General features: G+C 39.9%; 1 protein-coding gene across 1 annotated transcript in view; it reads right to left on the bottom strand.

Annotated features, from left to right (window-relative positions):
* LOC133639767 (low-density lipoprotein receptor-related protein 4-like) overlaps positions 1 to 25,000 on the bottom strand; it is a 113,897-nt gene that overhangs the window by 21,325 nt on the left and 67,572 nt on the right. The window contains exons 15-30 of the mRNA XM_062033365.1: positions 24,539 to 24,747; positions 23,848 to 23,929; positions 22,542 to 22,647; positions 22,272 to 22,473; positions 22,006 to 22,195; positions 18,794 to 18,925; positions 17,445 to 17,585; positions 17,294 to 17,380; positions 17,063 to 17,234; positions 13,973 to 14,135; positions 13,604 to 13,829; positions 9,375 to 9,678; positions 7,800 to 8,018; positions 3,946 to 4,080; positions 901 to 1,009; positions 421 to 565 (exon numbers count right to left, since the gene is read on the bottom strand). Coding sequence (XP_061889349.1) covers positions 421 to 565; positions 901 to 1,009; positions 3,946 to 4,080; positions 7,800 to 8,018; positions 9,375 to 9,678; positions 13,604 to 13,829; positions 13,973 to 14,135; positions 17,063 to 17,234; positions 17,294 to 17,380; positions 17,445 to 17,585; positions 18,794 to 18,925; positions 22,006 to 22,195; positions 22,272 to 22,473; positions 22,542 to 22,647; positions 23,848 to 23,929; positions 24,539 to 24,747 — 2,622 coding nt within the window. The remainder of the gene's footprint in view (positions 1 to 420; positions 566 to 900; positions 1,010 to 3,945; positions 4,081 to 7,799; positions 8,019 to 9,374; positions 9,679 to 13,603; positions 13,830 to 13,972; positions 14,136 to 17,062; positions 17,235 to 17,293; positions 17,381 to 17,444; positions 17,586 to 18,793; positions 18,926 to 22,005; positions 22,196 to 22,271; positions 22,474 to 22,541; positions 22,648 to 23,847; positions 23,930 to 24,538; positions 24,748 to 25,000) is intronic.

The raw sequence follows: 25,000 nt of genomic DNA, 5'->3' as shown, positions 1-25,000 counted from the left end.
AGTATTTACTTAATTTAAGAATATTTTTCAACATATTGAGCAAAAAGGTCTCTCTTTTTTTTTCTACCAAGAAAAGTGCACTTGTATTAGTGAGAATATACTTATTTTAAGGTATTTTTGGGTTCATTGAGGTTAGCTGATTTTGCTTGTTTTGGAAAGTCTTGACAAGCCGAATATTCTTGTTCTATTGGCAGATAATTTTGCTGAGTTCAAGTAAAATACCCCTAATTTTTGTTTTGTTTTTTTCTTGTTTTTGAACACTTTTTGCAGTGTATTGAGTAAAAAAAAAAAAAAAAAAAAGCATCCATGAGTATTAGTGCAGTGTCAATACAGTCAGTGAGTGTGGCACACACTCACTCAAGCGTCATTTACCCATCATTACTACTGTCCACCATCGGCATAGCTCAGCACACCCCGTACCTGTCTGCCTGTTAGGTGACACCACAATAATGTCCATGAGGCCCTCAACATTGGCCAGCACCGTCTCCTTGTTCCGGCCATTGTGCTTGTCCACCCGCTGGATGGACTTAGTCTGCCAATCAGTCCAGTAGATCCAGCGGTCTTGCTGCGAGAGTCGGGAGAAAGGAGTTAGAGGGGAGGACACCGGCTTCAACTGGGGAAACGGAGGGAGAAGAAGAGAGGAGAGAGGGGGGAAAAAAGACCGACAAGGAGAGGGGGATGGGAGGAATAAGGGGTGGGGTCGGAAGGAGGAGGAAGAAAATGAAGGTCAGAGTGGAAGAGAAGTGGAAGAAATGGTTATGTCAAATGAGCCGAGTATGAGCTGGAGGGCGAGCGGATGGCCAGAGTTACACGGCGGACTGACACGCAAGAGAGCGGGAGGGTGACGGAGGCAGCCGGGAGGAAGTTGATTGGTCACTGAGGTCGGCAAAAAGGGGTTACCTGGGTCAGGGCGAAGGGGTGGGACACTGGGCTGACCAGGATCTGTCGCAGCTTCCCGCTCAGGTCCGAGCTCTCGATCCTGTCCAAGTGGGCGTCCACCCAAAAGATCCTGCAGAACACGTCAATGTTTTATGAACACTGGAATAAAATGAGCATGCTCAGAGGGTTTCTTTGACACAACAAAATAGCACTGTTTGAATATGGCGGAAACATTTCTGTGTTTTCCGGACCATAGGGCGCACCGGATTATAAGGCGCACTGCCGATGAATGGTGTATTTTCAATCTTTTTTCATATATAAGGCGCACTGGATTATAGGACGATAGGCCTACTGAAATGAAATGTTTTTATTTGAACGGGGATAGCAGATCCATTCTATGTGTCATACTTGATCATTTCGCGATATTGCCATATTTTTGCTGAAAGGATTTAGTAGAGAACAACGACGATAAAGGTCGCAACTTTTGGTCGCTGATAAAAAAAAGCCTTGCCTATACCGGAAGTAGCGTGACGTCACCGGAGGAAGGACTCCTCACATTTCCCCATTGTTTACAATGCAGCGAGAGAGATCCGGACCGAGAAAGCGACGATTACCCCATTAATTTGAGCGAGGATGAAAGATCTGTGGATGAGGAAAGTGAGAGTGAAGGACTAGAGAGGCAGCGCAGGACGTATATTTTTTTCGCTCTGACCGTAACTTAGGTACAAGGGTTCATTGGATTCCACACTTTCTCCTTTTTCTATTGTGGATCATGGATTTGTATTTTAAACCACCTCGGATACTATATCCTCTTGAAAATGAGAGTCGAGAACGCAAAATGGACATTCACAGTGACTTTTATCTCCACAACAATACATTGGCGAAGCTCTTTAGCTACTGAGCTAACGTGATAGCATCGGGCTCAAATGCAGATAGAAACAAAATAAATAAATCCCTGACTGGAAGGATAGACAGAAGATCAACAATACTATTAAACCATGGACATGTAAATACACGGTTAATAATTCCCAGCTTGGCGAAGCTTAACAATGCTGTTGCTAACGACGCCATTGAAGCTAACTTAGCAACGGGACCTCACAGAGCTATGATAAAAACATTAGCGCTCCACCTACGCCAGCCAGCCCTCATCTGCTCATCAACACCCGTGCTCACCTGCGTTCCAGCGATCGACGGAAGGACGTAGGACTTCACCCGATCATCCGTGCGGTCGGCGGCTAGCGTCGGCTAGCGCGTCTGCTATCCAAGTCAAAGTCCTCCTGGTTGTGTTGCTACAGCCAGCCGCTAATACACCAATCCCACCTACAACTTTCTTTTTTGCAGTCTTCATTGTTCATTAAACAAATTGCAAAAGATTCACCAACACAGATGTACTGTGGAATTTTGAGATGAAAACAGAGCTTTTTTGTATTGGATTCAATGGGGTACCAATACTTCCGTTTCAACGATTGACGTCACGCGCATACGTCATCATACATAGATGTTTCCAACCAAAAGTTTAGCGGGAAATTTAAAATTGCACTTTATAAGTTAACCCGGCCGTATTGGCATGTGTTGCAATGTTAAGATTTCATCATTGATATATAAACTATCAGACTGCGTGGTCGGTAGTAGTGGGTTTCAGTAGGCCTTTAAAGGAGTCATATTATTATTTTTTTTTTCTAAATTGGATACACTTCCTTGTGGTCTACATAACATGTAATGGTGGTTATTTGGTCAAAATGTTGCATAGGTTATGTTTTACAGATCATCCTCAAGTCGCTTCAGGATGCGCCGTTCTTATTTACGCGGCTTACCTTCGACAGCGTCTTTTCCGCGTCGTCTTTGTTGTAGCGGTGTAGCGTGCAAGGACGGGAGTGGAAGAAGTGTCAAAAGATGGAGCTAACTGTTTTAATGACATTCAGACTTTACTTCAATCAATAACGGAGCAGCATCTTCTCATCCGTAGCTCACTAGTGCAACAACAACGCCGGAAATGTGTCCCGTGAAAAACCGTCCGACCGGAACTCTCTAATAACTGAAGTTCCTTGGGTGAATAATGTAAACTCACTACACCGCTATGTTTTAGTACTTTCAAGGTGAGTTTACTGACAGATATCAGTGAGAACTTTACACTACTTTATATTAGAAATGGCAACAGCAGAGGATGAATGTCCCATAACAAGAAGATAGAGACAAAGAAGCTTACCGACTATGAGGTACGGACTACAAAGGCGGACGCACGCAAATTTTCAGGATTTATGCAGATCCCAAATACAGATCAGCAGGTACCAGAAGGTAAGAAAAGTTGCCTTTGCATAACATTGCGAAACAAAACGCCAGATAATATGTCTTACCTTATACACACACCATAATAATACTCGTATGTTGAAGCACAGTACAATCCATCAAGCAGTGCGGCTTCATAGCTTACCAAAGTCGTACTAAAACATTTTGATAGATTTTTGAGCGCTGTGTGTAATGTTCTATATTTTCAATGGAACATATACAATTTTGGTGTTTTTTGCTTGAGTCATATTGCAGTCTACACGTATCTCTTATGTGTGACTGCCATCATATTGCAGTCTACACGTATCTCTTATGCGTGACTGTCATCTACTGGTCACACGTATCATTTTATCATGTACCAAATAAAATAGCTTCGAGGTCGGTCAGCACAACCAAAATTATTCCGTACGTTAGGCGCACTGTCGAGTTTTGACAAAATGAAAGGATTTTAAGTGCGCCTTATAGTCCAAAAAACACGTTAAACACTTTAATCAGATTAAAAATTATCACAGATTAATCTGCATTAAGACGTTTTTAACAGCCTTATTTTTTATTCACTTCGATACTAATATTTTCTTGTCCAGGTGTTGTGATGGCCCTTCTGAGGCTGCGAGGAATTATGTTTGATTACAAGTTCTGTTATCCTCATGCCACACTTTTGTATATTACCGGTACATTAAATCATTGCAAAGATTCAATATGTGGCGTTATATTTTGTCATAATCTTGACAATACAGATACAAAAAATGAAATGTACTGAACATTCTGCTAGTTTCTGACCTCCTCGTGTCATAGTCTAATGTGAGTCCATTAGGCCAGCCCAGGTCAGTGTTGATCAGAACTTTCCGGTCTGTACCATCCAGGTGAGACCGCTCGATTTTTGCGATATGACCCCAATCGGTCCAGAACAGAAATCTACAGAGAAAAGGCAGAATTAATGAGCATGTGCTTCATGTAAAATGGTGAGAATATGGAACACATTACAGTACAGGGGAACCTCAATTTGTCAACCGCTCTATTTGCAAACTAGACTAAAGCTGCTCAAGCTGCACTGCTGGGACTTCGTCTGTCCACAACTGATTACTACGTGTAGGATAAACACTTAAAATCGTGGTTATTGTAACAATGTGTTTGAAATGATTTAAGCATTCCTCAGCCTTCCCGGTAAGGTCTATTCAGGTGTACTGGAGAGGAGGCTACGCCGGATAGTCGAACCTCTGATTCAGGAGGAACAGTGTGGTTTTCGTCCTGGTCGTGGAACTGTGGACCAGCTCTATACTCTCGGCAGGGTCCTTGAGGGTGCATGGGAGTTTGCCCAACCAGTCTACATGTGCTTTGTGGACTTGGAGAAGGCATTCGACCGTGTCCCTCGGGAAGTCCTGTGGGGAGTGCTCAGAGATTATGGGGTATCTGACTGTCTGATTGTGGCGGTCCGCTCCCAGTAAGTCGGACACGTTTCCAGTGAGGGTTGGACTCCGCCAAGGCTGCCCTTTGTCACCGATTTTGTTCATAACTTTTATGGACAGAATTTCTAAGCGCGGTCAAGGCGTTGAGGGGATCCGGTTTGGTGGATGCAGGATTAGGTCTCTGCTTTTTGCAGATGATGTGGTCCTTTTGGCTTCATCTGGCCAGGATCTTCAGCTCTCACTGGATCGGTTCGCAGCTGAGTGTGACTAGGATGAGAATCAGCACCTCCAAGTCCGAGTCCATGGTTCTCGCCCGGAAAAGGGTGGAGTGCCATCTCCGGGTTGGGGAGGAGATCTTGCCCCAAGTGGAGGAGTTCAAGTACCTCGGAGTCTTGTTCACGAGTGAGGGAAGAGTGGATCGTGAGATCGACAGGCGGATCGGTGTGGCGTCTTCAGTAACGCGGACGCTGTATTTATCAGTTGTGGTGAAGAAGGAGCTGAGCCGGAAGGCAAAGCTCTCAATTTACCAGTCGATCTACGTTCCCATCCTCACATATGGTCATGAGCTTTGGGTTATGACTGAAAGGACAAGATCACGGGTACAAGCAGCCAAAATGAGTTTCCACCGTCGGGTGGCGGGGCTCTCCCTTAGAGATAGGGTGAAAAGCTCTGTCATCCGGGAGGAGTAAAGCCGCTACTCCTCCACATCGAGAGGAGCCAGATGAGGTGGTTCGGGCATCTGGTCAGGATGCCACCCAAACGCCTCCGTAGGGAGGTGTTTAGGGCACGTCCGACCGGTAGGAGGCCACGGGGAAGACCCAGGACACGTTGGAAAGACTATGTCTCCCGGCTGGCCTGGGAACGCCTCGGGATCCCCCGGGACGAGCTGGAAGAAGTGGCTGGGGAGAGGGAAGTCTGGGCTTCCCTGCTTACGCTGCTGCCCTCGTGGCCCGACCTCGGATAAGCGGAAGAACATGGATGGATGGATGGATGGATGGATGGATTTTGTTATTGAGACATCTCATCTCAAGAAAGAGGTTTTAGCACTTCAACATCGGATCAGTAACAGTCCTTTACAATCTCATTAATACCATAGAAATGACCAACTCTTTCATTTTTTGGACACAATAAAAGCTTAAATAATTCCAAAGACATATGGTTACAATAATCACAATTATAAGTGTTTGTCAAATCTTACATGACGTAATCAGTTGTGGACAGACGAAGCCCCAGCAGTGCAGGTTTAGCGAGCCATGAGTAAGATATTTAACTTACAGTTGTGATGTTACGATTGATGACTCGCCTGCTGATAGTATCATAGGAGTAAAAATCAAATGCGTCCTCTTCACTGTATCCCAGTTGTACATATATTACAATGTGGAACAATGTTAAAGCCCACACAATCTGGGGGGGGGGGGGGGGAACTGACTTCCTTATCTGATGCGGAAAAGCATTTGATTGGCTGTCCTTCATAACTAACCCCACCCCTCTTTTCAAGTATTCATAGAGCTGTGATTGGATATATTCTGAACTTCGACAACAAGACAAAATTAAATATGATTGGATTTTGTTTGTTTTTATACTTAAATAAATGGTCAGTTAATTGTGTTACTGTCTTAGTCAATGTGCCTTAGTATTTGATTAAATATCGTCCTATTTGTCCTGCTCTGATGTAAAACAAAAACAAAAACAAACAAATCAAATAAACAGCTTTTAGCCAGGGGTGGGCACAGCCATGATGCAGCAGAGGCAGAGCTTTGACATTTAAAGAGAGGCAGGAAGAATTATTAGGCCTACATCAGCAGCAGAACTCTGTTGACCTGAAATTATGTTTTTGTACAATATTATATCTTTGATCATCTAGTAATCATTATTACATGATAAAAATAAAAAGTAATTTTTTTTTGTTTAATTGATCTCGGGCGCTTAGTTTGCTTAAGCCTTGGGCCGGCTTTACTGAGGAGACAAAAATAAGGAAAATGGAGACTACCCGGATAAAAGGACAGTCAAGGATCAACATTTAACTTTAACTCGCTGGCGTGAGCTCAAAACGAGGAGGGAATTTCGACCCGATGCTGCCTTGACTCTGTTCCTGTTCCTAATGGACTAGTGAGTGATTTGCGATGCTCAAGTCAAAAGGATAATGCTAATGTTAGCTATCGGACATTTGACCAGCCACGCAACAAACTCAACAGAACTGTATAAAGAAAAAATATATATAAAGTTTGAGTAAAATATGTAGGTTCCGAGTGTGGAAACATCAGTCATACTGAATTATTGTGGTATTATTGTGTCAGCTTATATGTACGTGACAGTAGTTTCTGAAAATTTACGATGCTACGCAATGGTCCTCATGGGAAATGTGGTCTTCCTTTAGACCAGTGGTTCTTAACCTGGGTTCGATCGAACCCTAGGTGTTCGATGAGTCGCCCTCAGGGGTTCATGGAGGTATAGACACATCCGAATTATCGTGTAAAAAAAAACTTCTCCCTATCGGCGTATTATGGATACCCCCAAACAATGTTCCCTCTAATTTTCCATCTGATTTGCAGGTTTTTTGATTGATCGATTGAAACTTTTACTAGTGAATTGCAAAGGAAGTGCAGTTTACACAGTACAGTACATATTCCGTACAATTGACCACTAAATGGTAACACCCGAATAAGTTTTTCAACTTGTTTAAGTGGGGGTCCACGTTAATCAATTCATGGTAATGTGTGTAAGGTGTGTAATTTGTTGTGAGTTCATGCACTGTGTTGGTTTTGTTCTTTGAACAAGGTGTTGTTCATGCACGGTTCATTTTGTGCACCAGTAAAAAAAAACATATGACTTTTTATTGAATTGAAAAAACATTTTATTTTTCACTAAAGAAGGGTTCTGTGAATGTGCATATGAAACTGGTGGGGTTCGGTACCTCCAACAAGGTTAAGAACCACTGCTTTAGGCAAAACACTACCGCTTATGTCCACTGACGCCGCCAGAATCAACCAAAACTGAAAGTTCTTAGGTGGGGCTTTTACTTTATTAAAAAATGTTAATTAGATAGTTGTTAAAGTTAAGGAATTTTGTGATTTCTGATAATTTGTGAGAGCACCAAAGGTACTTATGTGTGTGTGCACACTATACGAACTTTTAAGTTCGTAAATTGAGGTTCCCTTGTATGTGGACAACTATTTCACAGTTGTTAAAATAGAATTGTATTAACTTAGAACTTCCATGCTTGCTTACCCTTTGCTGGGGAACACAGCAATGGCTCTGGGTTCGTCCAAACTGTTGTTGACCAGGATTTTGCGACCTGTTCCATCAAGACGAGCCACCTCGATGGTGTTTCGGCCGGTGTCGGTCCAGTACATGTTCCTGGCCACCCAGTCCACAGCCAGCCCATCTGTGGTCTTTAGACCCTGGCTGATTACCGTCTCCATGCCTGTGCCATCCAGGTTTGCTCGCCTAGAAACAGAAGTGAAATAATTAATGATCTACACCAGTGGTGTCCAAAGTGTTGTCCGTGGGCCATTTGTGGCCCAAAGCTCATTTTTAAATGGCCCGCGACACATTCTAAAATTACTTCAAGCATAAAAAAAGTGGAATAAAAGAGCAAACCGGTGAAATGTAACAAGAAAAAGTTGCAATGTCGATTAATTACACAAAGCTGCTATGTCGACTGTTTTTTACCTTTAAAGTTGTCATTGCTCAACAAATAATAATGAATCAAAAGCAATGTTGTTCGAATTATTGACCTATTCAAGGTTACAATTACTTCACAGCAAATATTCCACTTTGAAATATTTTTGGGGGAAAATATTGCATATTTTTTGTGTTTGATATATAAACAAACTTTTCTTTAACAAAAAGAGCATAAAACATTCAAACATAAAAATAAATACAAACATCTAGATCTAGAGGCGTAAGCGCTGAAAGTAAAACAATTTATATGACCTATATTTAGCATATATATATATATATATATATATTTTTTTTTTTGTATATATATATATATATATATACACGAAGGCATCAAAACTATGAATGAACACATGTGGAGTTATGTACTTAACAAAAAAAGGTGAAATAACTGAAAACATGTTTTATATTCTACTTTCTTCAAAATAGCCACCCTTTGCTCTAATTACTTTTTTGCACACTTTTGGCATTCTCTCGATGAGCTTCAAGAGGTCGTCACATGAAATGGTTTTCACTTCACAGGTGTCATAGTTTTGATGCCTTCAGTGACAATCTACAATGTAAATAGTCATGAAAATAAAGAAAACACATTGAAATGAGAAGGTGTGCCCAAACTTTTGGCCTGTACTGTTTGTTATACAAATATTATCAATTATTATAATAATTAAATAACTGTCATTGCTCAAAAAATAATAAATTAAATTGTAAAATGTAAATATAATATTGACCTATTCAAGGATCCAATTACTTAACATTAAATATTCCACTTAGACACATTTTGGTGGGGAAATAATGCATATTTTGGGCTTTTTCATAAAAAACAAGGTTTTCTTTTATCTAAAACAAAAATATTTTTATCAACTTCATATTGACAGATAGACCTGAAATTGATTAAGAGGTAAACTAAATATATACTATAACATGTGACTTATTTTAAAAAAAATGTATGACTTAGGTACCAAAGTTGAGGGGAGCCCAAAAGGTAAAAAAAAATATCAATATATCATATTAGTTTTGGAAATATATGCATGCTTAGATTTTTCAGTGAGCGGCGCTCAGTGGAAGAGTTTGGAGACAACACACAATACATGCATGTATTAATTCATGATATGTGGTTGCTACCTTATCACGTCCAAGGTGACATCGGTGTAGTACAGTTTTCCATCCACGCTGTCGTAGTCCAGCGAAATGACGTTGTGAAGCTCGGGCACGGGCACGTGCACGTCCGTGTGATCGTCGGTGTCCAAGGAGATTCTCCGCACGCTGACTCGGTTGGAGAAGACGAGGAAGGCCTCTGGGGAGTCGTCGCACGATCTGCCGTCGCCCTTGAGCAGGATGCCGGTGGGACAAGCGCAGGACGTACCGTTGGGACGAGGCAGGCACAGGTGAGTGCAGCCGCCGTTCTTTCTGCCACACTTATTAAATCCTGAGAAGGAAATCATGTAAATGACACATGGACAAAAACAAACCCCTGAATTATAAGCAAAAGTTGACCAAGATCTTTTTATGCGAGCATTTTTGCTATTTTTATTCGTATAAACCAGGGGTTGGCAACCTAAAACAATGAAAGAGCCATATTGGACAAAAATACCAAAAAACAAATCTGTCTGGAGCCGCAAAAAATTTAAAGTCTTATATAAGTGTTATAATAAAAACAACACATGATATAAGTGTCTATATTAGCTATAATAGCCTACTATCAAAATGACTTTAAAAGTCTTATATTAGTGTTATAATGAAGACAACACATGATGTAAGTGTCTATATTAGCCTACTATCAGAATGACTTTAAAAGTCTAATATAAGTGTTATAATGAAGGCAACACATGATGTAAGTGTCTATATTAGCCTACTATCAGAATGACTTTAAAAGTCTAATATAAGTGTTATAATGAAGGCAACACATGATGTAAGTGTCTATATTAGCCTACTATCAGAATGACTTTAAAAGTGTAATATAAGTGTTATAATGAAGGCAACACATGATGTAAGTGTCTATATTAGCCTACTATCAGAATGACTTTAAAAGTCTTATATACTGTAAGTGTTATAATGAAGACAACACATGATGTAAGTGTCTATATTAGCTATAATAGCCTACTATCAAAATCACTTTAAAAGTCTTATATAAGTGTTATAATGAAGGCAATACATGATATAAGTGTCTATTTTAGCTATAATAGCCTAATATCAAAATTACTTTAAAAGTCTAATATAAGTGTTATAATGAAGGCAACACATGATGTAAGTGTCTATAATAGCCTACTATCAAAATGACTTTAAACGTCTTATATAAGTGTTAAAGCGAAGGCAACACATGATGTATGTGTCTATATTAGCTATAATAGCCTACTATCAAAATTACTTTAAAAGTCTTATATAAGTGTTATAACGAAGACAACACATGATGTAAGTGTCTATATTAGCTATATTAGCCCACTATCAAAATGACTTTAAAAGTCTAATATAAGTGTTATAATGAAGGCAACACATGATGTGAGTGTCTATATTAGCCTACTATCAGAATGACTTTAAACGTCTTATATAAGTGTTATAATGAAGACAACACATGATGTATGTGTCTATATTAGCTATAATAGCCTACTATCAAAATGACTTTAAAAGTCTTATATAAGTGTTATAACGAAGACAACACATGATGTAAGTGTCTATATTAGCTATATTAGCCCACTATCAAAATGACTTTAAAAGTCTAATATAAGTGTTATAATGAAGGCAACACATGATGTAAGTGTCTATAATAGCCTACTATTAAAATGACTTTAAACGTCTTATATAAGTGTTAAAGCGAAGGCAACACATGATGTATGTGTCTATATTAGCTATAATAGCCTACTATCAAAATGACTTTAAAAGTCTTATATAAGTGTTATAATGAAGACAACACATGATGTAAGTGTCTATATTAGCTATATTAGCCCACTATCAAAATGACTTTAAAAGTCTAATATAAGTGTTATAATGAAGGCAACACATGATGTGAGTGTCTATATTAGCCTACAATCAGAATTACTTTAAAAGTCTTATATAAGTGTTATAATGAAGACAACACATGATGTTAGTGTCTATATTAGCTATAATAGCCTAATATCAAAATGACTTTAAAAGTCTTATATAAGTGTTATAATGAAGACAACACATGATGTAAGTGTCTATATTAGCTATATTAGCCCACTATCAAAATGACTTTAAAAGTCTAATATAAGTGTTATAATGAAGGCAACACATGATGTGAGTGTCTATATTAGCCTACAATCAGAATGACTTTAAAAGTCTTATATAAGTGTTATAATGAAGACAACACATGATGTAAGTGTCTATATTAGCTATATTAGCCCACTATCAAAATGACTTTAAAAGTCTAATATAAGTGTTATAATGAAGGCAACACATGATGTGAGTGTCTATATTAGCCTACTATCAGAAGGACTTTAAAAGTCTTATATAAGTGTTATAATGAAGACAACACATGATGTAAGTGTCTATATTAGCTATAATAGCCTACTATCAAAATGACTTTAAAAGTCTTATATAAGTGTTATAATGAAGACAACACATGATGTAAGTGTCTATATTAGCTATAATAGCCTAATATCAAAATTACTTTAAAAGTCTTATATAAGTGTTATAATGAAGACAACACATGATGTAAGTGTCTATATTAGCTATATTAGCCCACTATCAAAATGACTTTAAAAGTCTAATATAAGTGTTATAATGAAGGCAACACATGATGTGAGTGTCTATATTAGCCTACAATCAGAATGACTTTAAAAGTCTTATATAAGTGTTATAATGAAGACAACACATGATGTAAGTGTCTATATTAGCTATAATAGCCTACTATCAAAATGACTTTAAAAGTCTTATATAAGTGTTATAATGAAGACAACACATGATGTAAGTGTCTATATTAGCTATATTTGCCTACTATCAAAATGGCTTTAAAAGTCTTATATAAGTGTTATAATGAAGGCAACACATGATATAAGTGTTTATATTAGCTATAGTAGCCTACTATCAAAATGACTATGTGTCGCAGGCTGAAGCAAATCTTCGTTGACAGAAATGTTGAAATGTAATATTTATTCTACACATTTTTACAACATCAGAAACCATTAGTAAATCAGAGGCTACTCAGAAGGTGAGATAACTCCTGGAAATTACTGGCTTTCAATGGTCAAAGGTATAGATGTGTGTGTCCAAGTTAAGGCTGTCTTTTTTTAATACATTTATTACAATCTTTGGCAAGCTAGGTAATGTTTGCTGTGGTCTGGAACACCATGACACACAACTATCAGGAATGCAGCCAATATTACATACATATAATGTGTCATGAGACATGCAAAATTAAATTATATAAAAAGAGGATAAAAGTAAAGGATATCAAATGAGCTCAAATATACCTACAAATGAGGCATAATGATGCAATATGTACATACAGCTAGCCTAAATAGCATGTTAGCATTGATTAGCTTGCAGTCATGCACTGACCAAATATGCCTGATTAGCACTCCACACAAGTCAATGACATCAACAAAGCGCACCTTTGTGCATTCACGCACAGTATAAAACGTTTGGTGGACAAAATGAGACAAAGAAGGAGTGGACGATTTTACATGTAAACAAACTGTTGCGTCACAGTCCACACTCTGGTGAGTTCAAGAACCGCCGGAATTAGTAGGACAAAATGATGTCCACTGAATACTCTCATCAGTGAAGCATAAACACAAACTGTTTAACTGTTTGTCCTCAAACAAAAAATATACTAAAAGAAAAACAAATCATTTCTCCCATCTTTTTCCATTTTCAATCCTTTTTAAAAAAAAAATGCTCCAGGGAGCCACTAGGACGGCACTAAAGAGCCGCGGGTTGCTGACCCCCGGTATAAACCTAAAAATAATGGATTTTGATAGTTGGTGCAATCTTAGAAGTACGCTAACTTTTCCTGTATCATCATGTTTACATTAGCATGCTAACGTTTTATGGTAGCTTTTAAGCTAATTGTGTACATTCAAACCTCAAAAACAAAGATTTTGATACTCGGCGCTATCTTAGAAGTATGCTAACTTTTTCTATGTAATCATGCTAACATTAGCATGCTAACGTTTTATGCTGGCATTTCAACTTATTTGGATCTTTTCAACCTAAAATTCATGGGTTTTGAAACTTCATCTTGATGCTAACTGTTCCCGTGATAACAAGATAACATTCTAATGTTTTATACAAGCTTTTTAGCGTTAATCAACCCATAGTCGGAGGTTCACAGCACAGTTAGCAGGAGGGAATTTTCTAGTTTTACATTGTTATCATAAAAATAAATGACTTACCCAGAGGTTTCTCCCTATCCACGGCCTGAATGTCCATCAGACCCGGTAGGTTAGCACGTACAGTAATGGTGTTGGTTCCGGTATTCTTGTCTGCCCGCTGGATGCTCCGGCTCTGCCAGTCAGTCCAGTAGATGTGGGACCCGAGGAGGGTTAAGCCGTACGGGTGCTGGACTGGAGTCACGAGTGTCCGGCGGTTTTGGCCGTTAAGATCGGCTGCCTCGATACGCTGGGAAGGATCAGAGGGTATGGATGAGGATTTTAAATTCAGCCAATTGATGGGGGACTTTCTTTCTGTATCATCGATCTTTTATCGGATTCGCCCATGCCTGAAATATAATACGTCGACCTTGGTCCAGAGCTAGGACTGACCTCAGTGTGAGCATCGGCCCACAGTAGTTGTGATCCAGCCACGTCGATAGCGAGACCATTAGGCCAGCCCAGGTTGTTATTGATGAGGACTACTCGATCCGACCCGTCCATCGCAGAACGTTCCAGCTTCGCATGTTCTCCCCAGTCAGTCCAGTACATGAAACTGTAAAACATAGACAGAGATCATTTAGATCACAGGTGTCCAATTCAGGGTCTCGGGACCAGATCTGGCCCAACACATTATTTACACTGCAAAAACTGAAATCTACCGTATTTTTCGGACTATAAGTCGCAGTTTTTTTCATAGTTTGGCCGGGGGTGCGACTTATACTCAGGAGCGACTTATGTGTGAAATTATTAACACATTACCGTAAAATATCAAATAATATTATTTAGCTCATTCACGTAAGAGACTAGACGTATAAGATTTCATGGGATTTAGCGATTAGGAGTGACAGATTGTTTGGTAAACGTATAGCATGTTCTATATGTTATAGTTATTTGAATGACTCTTACCATAATAGGTTACGTTAACATACCAGGCACGTTCTCAGTTGGTTATTTATGCCTCATATAACGTACACTTATTCAGCCTGTTGCTCACTATTTATTTATTTTAAATTGCCTTTCAAATGTCTATTCTTGGTGTTGGGTTTTAGCAAATAAATTTCCGCAAAAAATGCGACTTATACTCCAGTGCGACTTATATATGTTTTTTTCCTTCTTTTTTATACATTTTCGGCAGTAAGATTAAATATCTCAAATAAGGGTGATATTTGCTTATTTTCTGTCTGATAAGATAATTCTTCTCACTAAGCAGATTTTATGTTTGAGTGTTTTACTTGTTTTAAGTGTTTTGGTCCTAAATGATCTCAGTAAGATATCACAGCTTGTTGCTGAGATTTTATGACCTATATTGAGTAAAACATGCTTGAAACTAGAACATCAAGTGTTGCAAAGCTGTGTCATCAACACTCACAAGTATAAAACTACCTTTTTAAAGTAATAATTTCTTATTTCAAGCATGTAAAAAAACAAAAATCATGACTTTGACACAATTGTGTCTCATAATTAAAACAGATGACAGCCAAATGGACTTTGCAGTTTTATTTTCAATGAAACAATAGAAAACACACACTCATATAGTAGTACAGTTGTTATTAGTGAGAATATACTTATTTTAAGGTATTTTTGGTTCATTGAGGTTAGCTAATTTGATTTGTTTTGGAAAGTCTTGACAAGCCCAATTTTCTTGTTCTTTTGGCAGATAATTTTGCTTAGTTCAAATAAAATATCCCTATTTTTTTTCATTGTTTTTGAACACTGACTTTTTGCAGTGTAATTGTGGCTTGCCACATCATTCATTTTTGGCCCGCCATATAATGTTATGTGACCTGCCATGTAATTTTATAGTGGCCTGCCACTATATTTTATTGTGGTGCGCCACATTTTATGTGCTCCGCCACACCGTGTAAAATTTTATGTAGCCCACCATGACATTTTGTGTGACCTGGCACATCAATTTATGTGGCCTGAAATCTCATTTTATGTGGCCTGCGAAATAATTTACGTGCCCTGCCATATCATTTTGTGGTGTGACACGCCATTTAATGTGGTCCGCCATGTAATTTTACAGTGGCCTGCCACACAATTTGATTGTGGCCCGCCATGTAAATTTATTCTGGCCTGCCACACAATTTGATTGTGGCCCGCCATGTAATTTTATAGTGGCCTGCCACATAATTTGTTCGTGGCCCGCTATAATATTCTACTGTGTCCCGCCACTTTTTATTGAGCCCGCCACAACATTTTAAGTGATCGCTACACCTTTTAAAATGGCCCACCATGTCATTTTATGATCTCCGCCTAAACACTTCATGTAGCCCACTACAAAATTATATCATGGCCCGCCACATTTTATTGTGGCTTGCCAAAAAAAAAAAAAGTAAAATGGCCAACCATTACATTTCTTGTGGTCTGCCACATCATTTTATGTGTCGTGCCACATTTTAAAGTGTCTCGGCATGTCATGTTATTGTGTGACTTTATGCGATCTTGCATCAATTAACGTGGCCTGCCACGACATTTTATGTGCTCAGCCACCAAAAATATTTAAAATGGCCCGCCATGTACAGTAATTTTATGTGGTTTGCTACAGCATTTCAAGTGGCCAGCCACGTCATTGTATGTGACCCGGCACTTCAAATTAAATGGCCAACCAAATCATTAAAGTGGCCCCCCATATAATTGTATTTGGTCTGACACGTCATTTAATGTCCTTTTTTTTGTGGCTCGTGCAAGGAAAAAACTTCTTGTCTGAGGGGTGGCCTCAGCCGCAGAAGTTATCTTTGTTTTAGCCCGCTAACAGCCAAGGACTTCAAGGACCTCAACGCAGATAAGACGACAGCACGCAGACGAAGCAGAGACAAGGCGAACTCACAAGGCCCCCAGCACATTCCGTCACGTATTGTGCGTACTGGAGCTGCTTTGCATGATATGTGTGACCACTCCTTTTAGAGGCGGCCTCAGTGATGTTGACTGTGGCACTCCTGAATAAATAGAGGGACGCTGGAGCTGAACCTTAGAGCGTAGGGCGAGACTGTGACTAAGTGTGCAGCTCCATGCGTTCTCCTCATGAGCTAAATTGAACTCTGTCTCTGCATGATTCCTTGCTTCTTGTCTGTTTAATAGATGTCATCAGTGTTTGAACCTGACAATGTGCTCCGCAACAACATTTAATGTAACTTTATATGGTTTGCCGCACGATTTTAAGTGGCCCGCCACATCATTTATGTGGCTTGAGAAAAATGTATTTGTTCTTTCAATGTTGACACACACGTACTGCATACTGCATATGTTCTAGTCGTTATTGATCATTCTGTTTGTACAAAATATAACAATCAAAAATCTCTGAAAATTGTGCAACAAGGCTATTATACGTTCATATTCTGATATATCCACTGTTACAAGCGGCAATAATTTTGATGTGGCCCCCCAATAAAAACACATCTAGATAAAGAAGCAGACAACTAAAATAAGATTCACCTTGAGAATGATTTAGTAAGACTGGTAATAATCAGTGTTGCTCACCCCTTCTCGTTGTAGAGGGCGATGGCTCGAGGGCTGTCCAGGTTTTGCCAGACGAGAACTTTCCTCATGGAACCGTCCAGATTGGCAACTTCTATCCGGTTGGTGCCTGTGTCCGTCCAGTAAATCTTTCGTCCTACGGCGTCCACCGCCAAGCCGTCGGTGGTCATCAACCCTGCAGAGAGAGAAGGTGAAGGCACTCGTTGCCATCCCTGGAGGAGTTGTGGAAGTTACCTGTAGACACGATGTCCTCGTCCGCCGTCCCGTTGATGTTGGCTCTGCTGATTTTCTTCAGTGTACTGTCAGACCAATACACCTTTCCTGCGGAACATGTTGAGACTCAGCACATGCATTCGTGAGCAGGCGCTTGGCTTAACACACAAACCGTCTTTTGGGTCGACGCCCACAGCGATGGTGTTTTTCATGGAACTGTTGACGGCGAGAACCACGTCCGCAAAGTAAGGGATGTCCAGAGAAACCATTCTAATGTCTGTCCTCCGCGCAAAGATCAGGAAGCTGCTCATTCCTGCACCAAAGCAAAATATCGGTTTACAAAACCCAAAACCAGTGAAGTCGGCACACTGTGTAATTCGTAAATAAAAACAGAATACAATGATTTGCAAATCCTTTTCACGTGGCTTGGCATTGTCTTGCTGAAATAAGCAGGGGCGTCCATGATAACGTTGTTTGGATGGCAACATATGTTGCTCCAAAACCTGTATGTACCTTTCCGCATTAATGGTGCCTTCACAGATGTGTAAGTTACCCATGCCTTGGGCACTAATACACCCCCATACCATCACAGATGCTAGCTTTACAACTTTGCGCCTATAACAACACGGATTGTTCTTTTCTTCTTTGTCCCGTTAGACAAGACGTCCACAGTTTACAAAAACTATTTGAAATGTGGACTCGTCAGACCACAGAACACTTTTCCACTTTGCATCAATCCATCTTAGAGAGGCTCGGGCCCAGCGAAGCCGGCGGCGTTTCTGGGTGTTGTTGATAAATGGCTTTGACTTTGCATAGTACAGTTTTAACGTTCACTTACAGATGTAGCGACCAACTGTAGTTACTGACAGTGGTTTTCTGAAGTGTTCCTGAGCCCGTGTGGCGATATCTTTTACACACTGATGTCACTTTTTGATGCAGTACCGCCTGAGGATCGAAGGTCACGGGCTTAGCCGCTTACGTGCAGTGATTTCTCCAGATTCTCTGAACTTTTTGATGATATTACGGACCGTAGATGGTGAAATCCCTAAATTCCTTGAGAAATGCTGTTCTTAAACTGTTGGACAATTTGCTCACGCATTTGTTCACAAAGTGGTGACCCTCGCCCCATCCTTGTTTGTCAATGACTGAGTAATTCATGGGAGCTGCTTTTATACCCAATCATGGCACCCACCTGTTCCCAATTAGCCTGTCGGATGTTCCAAATAAGTGTTTGCATTTCTCAACTTTCTCAGTCTTTTTTGCCACTTGTGCCAGCTTTTTTGAAACATGTTGCAGGCATCAAATTCCAAATGAGCTAATAACAGAGTTTTCCAGTTCGGACGTTAAGTATCTTGTCTTTGCAGTCTATTCAATTGAATATAAGTTGAAAGGGATTGCAAATCATTGTATTCTGTTTTTATTTACGATTTACACAAAGTGCCAACTTCACTGGTTTTGGTTTTTGTACATTCTTGCAACAACTTTTGTTCGAAACTTGTGCGTCTCTGGAATGTTTCATACCGGGTGTGCAGGTTTTTCCGTCTGCCTGAAGGTTGATCCCGGTGGGACAGGAACAGCTGTAAGCTTTGGGAGCAGGAGCCAGGAGACACAGGTGGCTACAGCCTCCATTATTCACTGCACACGGGTTGTGGACTGCAGGAGGAGAAATATAAAAACAGACTCATTTCTAGGCCATCACGGAGAGAAAAATCAATGGGAAGGACACGGCAGGTTTTAGGGCAAACAAAAAACGCTTGTTGATAAAGACAGCCGGCCTTTAGGGAACACAGGAAGAACTAGACATGAGATAAATATGAGCCTTGTGGTTCTGCTTTCTCAGCAACTGATCAAGGCTCAGGTTACCTGTAATTTCCCATAGGTCACAGCCTCACCTACTAATCAATGCTCTTTGTGTTCCTTTGTTGAGCCTCTATGACACAAACGCATTACATCCCAGCAGGCACAAGACATTAAAACAACATTGAGAACTTGTTGAATTAGGTCCTGACTAGGGTTGTATGGCAGTGGTCCCCAACCTTTTTGTACTTGCGGACCGGTCAACGCTCGAAAATTTGTCCCACGGACCGGGGGGCGGTTATGTTTGTTTTTTTTGTCATAATGAAATACAATCATGTGTGCTTACGGACTGTATCCCTGCAGACTGTATTGATTTATATTGATATATAATGTATATATTGTGCTTTTTATTTTGATTTAATTAAAAAAAAAAAAAAAAATTAAAAAAATAAATGTATTTTTATTTCTTGTGCGGCCGCGGCCCGGTACCAATCGGTCAACGGACCGGTACCAGGCCGCGGCCCGGTGATTGGGGACCACTGTTGTACGGTATACCGGTATTAGTATAGTACCGCGATACTAATGAATCATATTCGGTACTATACCGCCTCTAAAAAGTACCGGTTCCCCACCCCCCGGCCTCGCCGTCGTCGTCATGTCGTGTCATTGCTGGTTTACGAGCAGAGGAGCATGTTCGGCAGCGCACAATCAAGAAGTACTTACAAGCAGACACAGTATGTAGACAGAAATGGGAGAACGGACGCATTTTCGCTTAAAAACCAACGATAAAGGTGAAGTTATAACACTGAAACGCCCTCAGGAAGAGGCGCTTTAAGACATGGCTAGCTAGCTAGCGGCTAAAGTTCACTACACACCGTAGCTCACTGGCGTCAAAATGTAAACAAACGCCATTGGTGGATCTGCACCTAATATCCACTGTAATGATACCGAGTACAGAAGCGTATCTAGTCGATACTACTATGATTACGTCGATATTTTTTAGCATCACAAAATATTTTTTCCTTTTTAAAACATTTACCGTATTTTCCGCACTATAAGGCGCACCTAAAAACCTCCAGTTTTCTCAAAAGCTGACAGTGCGCCTTATAATCCGGTGCGCCTTATATATGGACCAATATTGAGCCACAACAGGTCTCGCAATGCATAACGGAACCCCAGCCTACTGTAGCGTCTATTCTATGCGCCTTATAATGCGGTGCGCCTTATATATGAACATCGTTTCAAAATAGGCCATTCATTGAAGGTGCACCTTATAATCCGGTGCGCCTTATAGTGCGGAAAACACGGTATATTATGTTTATAAACTCCGGAAATATGTCCCTGGACACATGAGGACTTTGAATATGACCGATGTATGATCTTGTAACGACTTGGTATCGGATCGATACCCAAATGTGTGGTATCATCCAAAATGTAAAGTATCAAACAACAGAAGAATAAGTGATTATTACATTTTAACAGAAGCGTAGATAGAACATGTTAAAAGAGAAAGTAAGCAGATATTAACAGTATATGAACAAGTAGATTAATAATTCATTTTCTACCACTTGTCCTTAATAATGTTGACAAAATAATATAATGATAAATGACACAATATGTTACTGCATATGTCAGCAGACTAATTAGGAGCCTTTGTTTGCTTACCGTATTTTCCGCACTATAAGGCGCACCGGATTATAAGGCGCACCTTCAATGAATGGCCTATTTAAAACTTTGTTCATATATAAGGTGCACCGCATTATATTATTTCATATATATACAAATATTCAATTGTTATTGGTGTGAATCGATTCTTGGGGTGAGGATTTGATTCATAATCGATACTCGATTCGACACGATTTTCGATACAAACTGATTTTTGCAATGTATTATTTGGTATAATAATAACAACACCTTAACAAAACAGCTTACAGATTATAAAACCTCCTTTTGGTTGCTGACCTATGACACATACGTGCACCAAGTAAGCATAGAGGTGGCCTAAAAATGTTTTTTTTTAAAAAATATATTTGTCAAAAAAAATAAAATACATTTGATTTTTGAAAATTACAAAAAAAACCTGGATTCGAATGGGATAAAACATGTTTTAGCACCCCTAATTATTATATACCGTATGATCGTTTGTAAAAATAACAATAAATACTTAAATATCTGCTCGTCACCTTGACTTACGATTTCAAAGCAAGCTATCCATCAATTTGTATGTACAAAAATCAAATAACCAAATGCATAGGCAATAATATAATGAGGCGATTATACTTTTATATTCTTACATTCACTGAAAACAAGTTCGAGACCCCTGTTCTAGTTAGATGAATGCGGCCTGAGCACAGGAGCGTTCACATTGAGGACGCATCGCACATATATCCGATTTATTTCCACATGGGAAAGTGGCCTGGGTCAGACATGTTGCACTGTTCACACAGACATGAACAAATCCGATACAGGTCGCAAAAATTGGAATTGACCTGCAGTCTGAACAAGGCCCGTTTCTTTCATTTTGCTATAGATAGCTAAAAACGTTATGGTTGGATTTTCATTGAACGTTCAAGAATGGTCCAAAATGGGATGCGAAAGAAGTCAGTACGTTTTTGGGGCTGTCTCGAACCATTTCTACGGTTACTTTACATTTACATTACGATCTTCAACTTCAGTGTGCGTGTATGCTTGTGGTACCGCCTCCATCCGCAGAGACAAAGGCAGAAGACAGAGGCTTCACTCAGTTCCTTTCATTCCACTATGGATAGCTCAAAAAGTTATGGGCTGATTTCTATGAAACTTTCAGGAAATTTCAGGAGTAGGATAAGGAACAAGTGATTACTATCTGGATGTCAGTGCTTTTCGATGTTAAAAATGTTGCAAACCAACGTACGTCTCTAATGTCCCCGCAGACTCAGACATACACGAATACACACCTGTTTCACGGTGCCTCTGGAACATATGAATGTCCATGAGGTTCTCCAGATTTTCCGCCAGCGTATGCCGTCCCAAACCGGTGAGCTTGTTCGCGCTCTGGATGCTCTTGGACTGCCAGTCTGTCCAGTACAGCCTGTCTTCATGTACAGTGAGACCAAAGGGGTGAGGCAGCTGGGTGCCAATCAAAACCTGGGTAGCAGAGGTACACAGGACTTGTGAAGACCGCTATGAAGATATTCTATAAACTCATAAAAGCGTCCCTCACCTGTCTGTCAGAACCATCAAAGTTCCCGTATTCAATCGTCTTCATGCCAGCGTCTGCCCAGTACAAGCGTTTAGTCTCATAGTCAATGGCAAGTCCATTGGGCCATGTCAAGTTGGAAGATATAATGACGACGCGGTCGGAAGAGTCCATCCCGGCACGTTCAATCTTCGGGTTGGCGCCCCAGTCGGTCCAGTACATTAAGCTTTGCAGACAGGAAGGAAATGTGAGAGTTGTCCTGAAAATGTATTGTTAAACATCCGGTAATCTCACCCTCCAATCGGGTCAACAACAATGTCCCTGGGCCGGTCAAGGTTCTCCCATATAAGCACGGTCCGCATGCTCCCATCTGCGTTAGAGACCTCGATGCGATCCGTACCTGGGTCAACAAACACAAAGTCATTAATGTTTTACAAACCCCAAAACCAGTGAAGTTGACACGTTGTGTAAATGGTATATAAAAACAGAATACAATGATTTGCTAATCCTTTTCAACCTATATTCAATTGAATAGACTGCAAAGACAAGATATTTAACGTTTGAACTGGAAAACTTTATTTTTTGCAAATATTAGCTCATTTGGTATTTGGTGCCTGCAACATGTTTCAATAAATCTGGCACAAGGGGCAAAAAAGACTGAGAAAGTTGAGGAATACTCATCAAACACTTATTTGGAACATCCCACAGGTGAACAGGCTAGTTAGGAACAGGTGGGTGTCATGATTGGGTATAAAAGCAGCTTCTGTTTCTCACCTTTTTTGCAATGGGCGCTGGAAGTTGGCAGACCCGTCAGCGATACTGTTTTATCTCCCTGTAATGTTTGTCTGCTCTTGAATGGGATTGTGCTGAAAATCTAAATTTCCCCTCGGGGATTAATAAAGTATTTCTGATTCTGATTCCATGAAATGCTCAGTCATTCACAAACAAGGATGGGGCGAGGGTCACCACTTTGTGAACAAATGCGTGAGCAAATTGTCGAACAGTTTAAGAACAACATTTCTCAACGAGCTATTGCAAGGAATTTAGGGATTTCGCCATCTAAGGTCTGTAATATCATCAAAAGGTTCAGAGAATCTGGAGAAATCACTGCACGTAACACTGAATGCCCATGACCTTGGATCCCTCAGGTGGTACTGCACCAAAAAGCGACATCGACGTGTAAAGGATATCACCACATGGGCTCAGGAACACTTCAGGAAACTACTGTCAGTAACTACAGTTCGTCGCTACATCTGTAAGTGCAAGTTAAAACTCTACTATGCAAAGCGAAAGCCATTTATCAACAACACCCATGTAACACAGTGGTAAAAATTCCCTCTCTGTCAACTTTTTTGCAATGTGTCGCTGCCATTAAATTCTAAGTTAATGATTATTTGCAAAAAAAAAATTAAGTTTCTCAGTTTGAACATTAAATATCTTGTCTTTGCAGTCTTTCAATTGAATATAAGTTGAAAAGGATTTGCAAATCATTGTATTCTGTTTTTATTTACAAATTACACAACGTGCCAACTTCACTGGTTTTGGGTTTTGTACAAAACAGTGAAAAATGAATGTTTTCTACGACGACGAGGCTAATTACCAGCATCCGTCCAGTAGAGTTTGTTGGTCACCCAGTCGATAGCCAAACCTGCTGGACTTTCCAGACTGGTGTCCACCACCAACTGAAAAAAAGCGGACACAAAGGAAACATAACTTTTAAACCTGGAGTGCCCAAACTGTTTCCATTGAGGGCCCCGCGCTGAAAAATTCATTCTTGCACATTTTTTCAAAATATATTTTTTCAATAAATTGGACTCTGGACAACCCAGTTCTAAGCAGTCACAGTCACAAATATGCAAGTGTTATTGTAGCAAAACAATTTGCAAATGCGTATCTCAGTCTGTGTGCGCGTAATCAGATCTGTGTGTCCGTTTTCTAATTTGTGTGTGAGTGTAAAAAAAATAAAAATAAAAAAATAAAATAAACCTTTTGTATTTAGTTTGTGATTAGAATCAGGTCTTTTTTCCATGGACTCACATTGATTCCATGTTCTCACCAAGAGCAAGAGCAGAATTATGTCTAACATTTTCTGTTTTTTCAGTGAAATTCTATGCAAAATGTTTTCACCCTTTTATATGGCTACACAATTTTGCCAGGTAGAGCTACAATGGAAGTTGCACTTCTGCACCTACGACTCTAGATGGCACTCTCGCACCAGACAATTTATTTCAGCCTCCTCACACCAACAGAGCGAAATGAGCCGGGTCCAAATGTTTTATGACGCCACTGACCTCCTGTTTGCTGCCATTCCAAAGGGCTCTGTTGATGGAGTCCGTGGTGACGTCGGTCCAGTAGATGTAGCCGTCCTTGGCGTCCCAGTCCAGTGCCACGGAGTTGCGCACATCAGCCAGAGGGATGACATCATCGGACATGTCCTTTGTGTCGAAGCTGATTCGTCGGATGTCCGTCCTTCGGGCAAAAAGCAGGAACTTGTCAAGACCTGATTAAAGACCAAAGGTCTTCGGTCAGTCTTCTATTTTTAACAATGGGTGAAGAGTAAAAACAGTACAACGACATACAGAAAGTTGACACAATCACAGTATATATGCATGCACAGGTGCATCTTAATGATTTTGAAAGTAATTTTATTTAAATAGATCAATTCAAAAACAGACTCATTCTACAACATCAATACACACAAAGTGACATTTTTCAAGAAAGTATTTTTTAAATAATGTTGATTATAGCTCACA

This window comes from Entelurus aequoreus, linkage group LG02 (assembly GCF_033978785.1).
Source record: "Entelurus aequoreus isolate RoL-2023_Sb linkage group LG02, RoL_Eaeq_v1.1, whole genome shotgun sequence".
NCBI lineage: Eukaryota > Metazoa > Chordata > Actinopteri > Syngnathiformes > Syngnathidae > Entelurus > Entelurus aequoreus.
The sequence above is the reverse complement of the archived record's forward strand: the minus strand, read 5'-3'. Positions and strand labels throughout refer to the sequence as shown.